The 8892-nt window shown below is 43.6% G+C and overlaps 2 protein-coding genes across 2 annotated transcripts in view; both read left to right on the top strand.

The window, feature by feature from the left end:
- The window catches only part of tatdn1 (TatD DNase domain containing 1), an 8031-nt gene extending 6838 nt beyond the window's left edge, over positions 1-1193 (top strand). Inside the window, exon 12 of the mRNA XM_058407882.1 lies at positions 890-1193. Coding sequence (XP_058263865.1) covers positions 890-992 — 103 coding nt within the window. The 3' untranslated portion in view covers positions 993-1193. The remainder of the gene's footprint in view (positions 1-889) is intronic.
- A 1097-nt stretch (positions 1194-2290) lies between these two features.
- On the top strand, positions 2291-8680 carry rnf139 (ring finger protein 139). Its single transcript, XM_058407879.1, has 3 exons — positions 2291-2651; positions 3750-4324; positions 4760-8680. The coding sequence occupies exons 1-3, from the start codon at positions 2489-2491 to the stop codon at positions 6041-6043; spliced, it is 2022 nt and encodes a 673-aa protein (XP_058263862.1). The 5' UTR covers positions 2291-2488; the 3' UTR covers positions 6044-8680.
- Positions 8681-8892: the final 212 nt, after the last annotated feature.

The following is an 8892-nucleotide window of genomic DNA, read 5'->3' on the forward strand; positions in this document are numbered from 1 at the left end:
CTGGAATTGAGAATAGGTCTAAGACCACAGTGTAGGACCAGGCTTACTAAAGAAAATGAAAAGAAAGAAAGAAATACAAATCATTTATATGAGGAAGTTTTGTGCAAGTAAATTTTCTTTTTACATTCCAATGTGAGTGATTTGTAGCAATGAGTAAGATTTCCACCATTAGTGAGAACTTTGTCATACTGTTTTTCCATAACATAACAAGCTGGTCTTAAAAAGAGAGGTGAGGGAATTAATGTTTATAGCTGCCATAGCATAAGTGAAGTATAAATAGATAAAATGCATTGTATGTTGTTTTTTAATATTTCAAGTTGCTCCATTCTTTCTCATGGTGCTCATCTCTGCCCTCCTTATCCTCATCACCGTTCACTTAAAAACAGAACATACGTTAGCAAAATTTCTCTAAAATGTCTGTAATCCTTACCGCTATACTCTCCTGCTACACCTCCCATTCTCAACCTGATGCTCAACGATGCCACAAGCATGGCGTTGAAAGAAAGAAATGTAGAACGCGATCAACAGATCAGATGCCGAGACATTAAGTGAGAATCAGTCTCAGTTTGTACTGACAGGTGTGGAGGGATGGAGGAGCGCTTACGGTCAGAGGGAACAAGGCAGGAGGATTGTAGAAGCCACTTTAGCTGATCTAGCGTCAGTGATGCGAGAGAGATGCTCAGATTTGTGCTGTATGTACTGAATCGGATGTAAGGTTTAATCAGAACACTGATAAAAAGAGAGTTCGGTGAGGAATTTCCATGCAATCTGTCCCAGTTACTCCAGTGGAGTTAAATGCCATCAGTTCTCCAGATGTGTCAGTAGCGATACACATAAATGTTGTCAGAATGTTCTGCTTGTGTAAGAGTTCTCCTGGTCTTGTTTTCAGCCAGGTGCTGGAGGTGATGGCAGCAGCGAGGAACGAGGATCCGGTAGAAATGGCCAACACTATCTACAACAACACGCTGAAAGTGTTCTTCACTGGAAGCTGAAAGCAATCGCCTTGTCTACTGCGTGCCTTCAGATGTCTGAGTGATAAAACGCTGGTCCTGTGAGAACTAAGTTTGTTTACTCTGAGGATCTTCTGATCCGCTGATGTCCAGGGTTCTCTCTCTCTCTCTTACTGTACAAGTTCACTGGCAGCAAAAATCCCAGGACCGAACCTTTCACACAGCTGGTGCAATGCTGAAATGTGTTTTAATAATAAATACGTGCTCGGTATGAAACCTAGCATTTGATGTGTGTTAAGTAGTCAAAAAGTCAAAGAAGCTTTATAGTTACTTCAACCATATATAGCTGATGCAGTACATGGTGAAATGAGACAACCTGGACCAGAGGTGCTACACAGAACTAAAACAAAATACAGGGTGACGCAGACAAACAGAGAACTAAACTATACCTCCAAGGTGCAGAACTTTTTAAACTAAACATACAACATAAGTGCAGACAAACAAGACACATAACGCCGACTGTGCAAAAAGAACAGTGTTAGACGATGAGTGCAAGAAAGAAACAGGGCTAGGGACAGTGAGTGATAGCAGCAACCCTAACCCTGGGATGAATAAAGTATCTCTATCTATCTATCTATCTATCTATCTATCTATCTATCTATCTATCTATCTATCTATCTATCTATCTACCTATCTACCTACCTACCTACCTACCTATCTACCTACCTACCTATCAGTCAGTCAGTCAGTTCTGGTCATTCGGAAACACTGGTCAGCAATGATATCTTCAAGGACCTGGAACAAATGTAGTAGTTCTAGATTACTGGTTTAGTTGTAATAGTTCCAGAGCCCTGATCAACAGTAGTAGCTGTGGAAGCATGACCAGCTCTAGTAATTCTGTAAGACTGGTCAGCAATAATAATTCTAGAACACCGGTCAGTTCTAGTAGTTCTGGAGCACTGGCTGAGGGATTGTGATATGAAAGAGAGATTTCTATCCATCCTAAAAAAAAAAAAAAAAAAAAAGTCTGTGAATAGCAACTGACTAAATGTTAGCAACATGCAGCTGATTGGTCAGTATTTCTGTTTTTAATTAAGTAGTTTGCTATTATTATTATTATTATTATTATTATTATTATTATTATTATTTATTAAAGGCTAAACGGCAATAAAGACAACGAAACACCGAGAAACAAACTCTTTATTATTATTATTATTATTGTTATTATTATTATTATTATTTTATGAACAAATTTGAATGTTTTGAACTTCCGTGACGTTGTAATTGGCGTAATGACGCAACTCCGGGGACCCTGTACGGTCGTTTGCGTGCTGCGTCATCCGCGGTTGAAAAGCCTCTAGTTCACTTCCGCGTTCTTTGCATAGCAACAGGAGGTGAAACGAAGATGGCGGACAGTGGAGACCCCCGTGTTTAGGTAAACAGCGTGTGCAGAGTCCGGGAAGTGAAAGAGCTCCGGGGGGAACGGAACGGGTTTCATTAAGACACCCGCAGGAGCGGTGAAGTCCTCCTGCGGCGCCATGGCCTCCAACACCGGCCGGCTGAGCCAGCAGGCCCTGGCGGTGCTGGACGTGGCGCTGCGGGTCCCCTGCATTTTCATCATTGACGCCATTTGTAACTCTCACTCTGACCCGGCGGATTACTGGACCGGGACAGCTGGACAGGTTCTACTGCGGGTGTTTGGTAAGAGCACTAACCAGCCGCTTATCTACAGCTATAATTGTTTAGAGTTACTGCCTCGTCCTTAGGCCTAAAGTCACTCCGGGGCACTTAGCCCTGGCCTCTGATCCTCTGCAGCAGAGTTAATTCACTTAGATCCCTCAGCATGATTCATCAACAACTTTATACCTGCTCATTTCTTCTCCTTGGTGGTGTTTGGGGTTCACTTGTGTAACTAAATGCACTCCTTCTGATCTATTATTATTATTATTATTATTATTATTACGGTCAAGTGATTAAGGCTCTGGGTCACTGACTGGAAGCTGCCACTGCTGGGTCCTTGAGCGAGGCCCTTAACCCCACCTACCCTCGGTGGCGTTTCTATAATGGTGACCCTGCGCTCTGACCCAAAACCCCCAGGATGGGATATGCGAAGAAAGAATTGTGCCATAACATATATGTGACAAATCAAGACTACTTCATCATTATTATTTCAATTAAAAAAAACTTTATTTGTCCCCGAGGGGCAATTAAAAGGCACGTGAGCAGCATGAAGGGCATGATAAAAAAAATACAGTTTAAAAAATATAGAATATATAAATAGAACAGTACTAGTAATAAAAGGAAATTGAAACCACAGTTACGATAAAGTACAGAATAAACTGCAATAAACAGTGTTATACAGGTGTGCCATTGACCCAAATACTGTGAATGGTTCAGAAAGATGTAAACGTGACTGGGATACAGTGCAGACAGGTTATTAAGAAGCAATATATCACATCACAGAGATCAGAGCCCACTATAGATAGTTATACTGTAGACAGCTTTTTCAGGGGGAGTAGCTACTGTAGTCGCCCGACGGTGTCATCAGTAAAAGTGTGGCAAGTTGTATATTTGTTTAATCGTCACAAAATAGGATGTGTTGGATAAAAGGTCTAAATCTGCTCAATGTGCTGCATGTAATGATGTAGCTTCACTTGGAAGAAATGTTGGGGGTGGGTGTTTGATCACATGATTTTTAAAACAATTATGGCTTCAAACTTGTTTCTTGTACAGAAATATTGAATAGAGTAATCAAACTAATTCATCCGTCACTGTGTGTGTGTCTGTGTGTGTTTTCAGGTATTGCAGTGTGTAGTGTGGTGCTGGTGTTGTCCCAGAAGTCCCTGTTTAAGTTCTACAGCCTCCTCGTGGGCATGCTGCTCGGATCAACAGCCGTGTTGCTGAACTACTATGCGACGTCCCACGTGGACACGTACAGAGTGACGTCCAGCTTTGTTCTCCTTCCTCGTGCCAGACCTGCACTATGGCTGGCCATGGTTGCTCTGCAGCTGCTTTTATCCTCGGGCTACGTGCTGCTGCTCGGTGTCAAGTCTCCGTACTCTACCTTGATGATGCTGGACGTCCTGGTTCCCGTGTCGGGACTTTTCATGGAGCTTCCGGTGGATGTGAGACGGACGTTAGCGCTAGTTTCGGGATTGGTGCTGGGTCTGAACACGGCCGTATGTCTGCTGGTGCGCTTTAAGAGACTCTACTACTCGTGTCGGTACGTGTACCTGCTGGTGCGGCACATGTACCGCATCTACGGCTTACAGCTGCTTCTGGAGGACACGTGGAAGAGGATTCGGGTGCCGGACGTGCTGCGGGTTTTCTGGCTCACCCGTGTAGCTGCGCAGGCTGTGGTTCTGATCTATGCGGTGAGAATTCGGTTTCTGTTAACGGTGCAAAAACTCTTTGTTTGATTTATTTTGATTACATGCTGTTTTTCAAAAGAAATGAGTTTAGAATGAAGCTTACCTTAAGTTTAGAATTAATATATATAGCTCTGTCTAAAGAATAATTGTCATATTCAGTGTTTATATAAAATCCCTGACATGTATTTGCATTTCCTGAACCTTTTTGCCTGAATATCAGAAGTAATCTCATGACATGTTATATTTAAAATTGAATGTAAATTTTCTGTAGAGTCATTAAAATGAGTTAAAAGCTTGAGCAGAGGAATAAATACAAAAATGTGAGCTAAACAAATCATAAACCGTTGTGCTGAGGATCATCGCCATGTGATTTAAGTCACATCAACTGCTAATGTGTTTTTTTAAGTATTTATATTTATTGTCTTTCCTGTTTTTTAGGTGAGGATGGCTCAGGTGGAGGTGAGCGGAGAGGCGGAGTCCTATGTGACGTGGGACGTGTTCTGGGAGCTGTGCAGCAGTCTGATCATCAGCGGCTGTGACTCCACGCTCACGGTGCTGGGCATGAGCGCAGTCATCTCGTCTGCGGCGCATTACCTGGGCCTGGGCGTCCTGGTGTTCATCGGCTCGACCGAAGATGAGGAAGACCGGCGGCTGGGCTTCGTGGCGCCAGTGCTCTTCTTCATCCTGGCTCTGCAGACAGGGTTAAGCGGCCTGGAGCCAGGCGATCGTCTGGTGCGTCTGAGCAGGAATCTGTGCTTGCTGCTGACCGCCGTGCTGCACTTCGTACACGGCATGACAGAGCCAGTGTTGATGGCGCTGAGCGCCTCGCACGTGCAGTCTGTGCGCCGCCACGCTCCCGCTCTCCTCGTGTCTCTGGTGCTGCTGACGCTGCCGGTGGTGTTGAGCGGCATGCTGTGGCGGCGTTATGTGCTCACCACCTGGCTTTTCGCTGTCACGGCGTTCTGCGTGGAGTTGTGCCTGAAGGTTTTGGTGTCACTAACAGTCTACGTGCTCTTCATGGTGGACGGGTATTACGGCACACTCTGGGAGAAGCTGGACGATTACGTGTACTACGTGCGCTCGGCTGGAAACGTGGTCGAGTTCATATTCGGGATCGTCATGTTCGGGAACGGCGCCTACACCATGGCGTTCGAGTCGGGCAGCAAAATCCGCGCATGTATGATGTGCCTGCACGCCTACTTCAACATCTACTTGCAAGCTAAGAGCGGATGGAGGACGTTCGTCAAGCGCCGCGCCGCCGTGCGTCGGATCCACTCTCTCCCCGAGGTCACGGGCACCGAGCTGCACGGCGTCGAGGACGTCTGCGCTATCTGCTACCAGGAGTTTGCAACGGCTGCTCGCGTCACGCCGTGCCACCATTACTTTCATGCTCTTTGCTTGCGTAAATGGCTGTACATCCAGGACACGTGCCCCATGTGCCATCAGAGAGTGTACGTTGAGGATGACTTGCTCCAGCACGTACCTGTTTCCAACAACAACGGCCAGCCACCGGCCGCAGACGAGCAGGAGGGGTTTGAAGCAGCGCAAGGAGACGGGCCCGAAGCGAGACAGGCAGGAGGCGCAGAGGCGGAGCCTGATGACGAGCTGCTGGAGGATAATGACAGTATAGAGTACGATGAAGACGAGTGGGGGACGCAGAGCGCTGCGAGCCCGGTGGAGGAGGACTATATTAACGACGACACAGACTCCAATACAGACTGAGAGAAATTTTAAATTTACAATAATCTAAGAAAATATTTCAGATCAGGGATTTATGAGTGAGTGCGTGAGTGTGTGCTTTTTTTGTACGTCTGTGACACTCAAAAGGGCTGATTGGAGTTAAAGAGAACTGAAACTGAGTGCATTCCAAAGCCAGAGGTGAAAAGTCAGAGTCTCTCTCTCTCTCTCTCTTTCTCTCATTTTTTTATTTTGTTTGTGAGCTGATGAAAGGTACAGACGGAGTGTTTGCTGCTCGACCGGGAGAAATCCTCTCGTCTCCTCTGCTTACTGCGACGAGGGGTCAAAGCTGATGCTACTTACTGTAATCACACAGATTTACCTCCTAATGGCTACTACTGGTCTCTTGTGTGACCTTGTTTTCATTTTATGTACGTTGTTGTACATGTCGTAAAGAGAGAAAAAAACAAACGGGAAAAGCGCCGCGTTCCACAGCGTCTTCTCCGAGGAGCGTCTCACTTCACTCTGTGTTAAACTGCACATTTCAGTCCAGTCGCAGCTGTTGATGGTCTTAATCATGGCACTTGCTGTTGTTTTGCACTTCCACAGTAAATCTCCTAACTCGAGCTTACCTTCTTCGTTGTCTTCGGCTTTACGCTGGAGCTATGAGGCCGTTGTAGAGGAAATTTAAGGAAATAAATCCCCAGATTTTTACACACACAGAGCAAATGGCAGCTTCATTCTTATTTTTATTCAACACTTATTCAGTCACTGATGGTCTGTATTTCCACATCTAAGATCTTCATCATCCATGCCGCTTTCAGCTTTACAGTCGTACCTTTAACTGAGGCGGGGCAGGGAAGGGAACAAAGTCTTAAATATTTAAGCCTTAAATATATATTTAAGTTTTATGTGTCAGAAATTTGTTAGCTTAACCCCCCCCCACTTGTCATTGTACTTCATCTACAACAACGATAACAAGCGATTTGTAGACGAAATCATTTTGTTTTTTTTGTTTTTTTATTTATTTCCTCGAGCCGAAACGCTTCAGCCCCATTTCCAGTAAGGGAACATCCCGAACATCCATGCTCCCTAAGCGCAAAAAAACCTATTCAAGAGCAGAATTAATAGTAAAATAAATTATTTCTTGATTAGAGGATGTTACTGCTCTTACAAAACTGGGAATTAATTTCATAGCAAAGCTATTTTTAATTCATTTTATTTTTTCTTTAAATTTTCCAGTGTCCTCTAAGGAGAAACCTGTTAGTATGAAGAAGTCAAAGATATGTCATTGCCTTCCAGAATAATGTGGTGGAAGAGTATTTATATGCATATTGTATACACTATATGGAAAAAAGTTTGTGCACCCCTGACCCTCACATACACACGTCTGTGTGCTTGTTGAACATCTAGTGGAAAGACTTTCCTCTGGAATGTATCTGTGGGGATTAGTGTTCATTCAGCTACAAGAGCGTTAGTGAGATCAGACACTGATGTTGGGATGTAGATGAGGCTCCAGTTCCAGTTCATGATAAAGGTGTTCAGTGGGTTTGAGTCAGAGTCAGGGCTCTGTGCAGGACGCTCCAGTTCTTCCACGTTCATCAACCTTCACCTCTACACCATGTCTTCATGGAGCTCTGTGCTTTGTGCACAGGGGCATCGTCATGTCTGGAACGGGGTTTAAGGAAATTTGTAAAGCTGCAATGAAATTGTATACTTTGTTGCAGCAGTTTGAAGAAGAACCACATACAAGTGTGATGGTTAGAGGTGCACAAACTTTTGCTCATATAATATCAAGCTACAATAATAAAGAAGCTACATTTTGGAAGTGTAAAGATTTAGTGTGTTCTAGCTGCAGTACTCTGAGCTGCTCGTGTCTCATTTATCCCTAATTATATTGAGACTCGTTTATCAGACTGGACGCTGGAAACTGGAAATGATGCCTGAACTGTTCACAGTGTGTGTTTGGAAAAATGTTTGTACTTTGCACGGGTCAGCGATTTTATATGGTATTTATTAACATGGGGAAAAAATAGAATTATAGGAAAAATAAAAAAAATTAATGAATGAAAATTAATGAATTCGAATTAATGACTGAATTTTTTTTTTTCTAAATTTCGTACATTTTCTAAATTTGTTTGAGAAATTTCAAGCTGCGAGTCTTAACCCCTTTTAATTTTTCTTGAATTTTTTTTTTGCCTGTAAATTAGCCCCCCCCCCCCCCCCCCAACAAAAAAGGATGCTGCTAAACCCCTCCTTTTCTTGATAAAACTTACAAAGCAAAAAAATTGTACCAGGAGGGGGCAGGGTCAGTTTGGACGAAGAGAAAGTCGTTGTATTGCAGTTTGGCCTCACGCCCAACAGGGGGCTCTAAACACTTACAAACCTTTACGAAACGCATAAAGTTGTATTTAGGTGAGCCTCACAGCTCCAGTGCTAAACTAAAGAAACTTTATCATGCACAAAATGTCTGATGAATATGATTATTTTATTTCTGTTTTTGTTTTTTATTGCCGAACTTCCTTAATCAAATGAGCCACCGAATGTTGATTGTTGTTGTTGCCATTATGTCGCGGGATCTGTGACTGCACTTATAAAGATCTGGACTGAGAACGCTGATCTCGGATCAGTTTTTTGCCTTTCTAACCATCAGCAGTAAATGATGTACCGTTTTTACCACCACTGTATTTCATGGAAAATGACTTTTTTTCCCCCTTTACCATACCATAATCGCTAGTGTACATCTTCTTTTTGTAATATCATCTGAAATGTGATTACAGGGCAACTAGCTAGAGAGTAACTGATCCAGCAGTAACTCCCCTTCACACCACACCTCTGTAATTAGTTTAAGAATCAAATGGTGCAGATGTTTAATTTCCAGATGTGAACATGGA

Source organism: Hemibagrus wyckioides, linkage group LG14, assembly GCF_019097595.1.
Source record: "Hemibagrus wyckioides isolate EC202008001 linkage group LG14, SWU_Hwy_1.0, whole genome shotgun sequence".
Lineage (NCBI taxonomy): Eukaryota > Metazoa > Chordata > Actinopteri > Siluriformes > Bagridae > Hemibagrus > Hemibagrus wyckioides.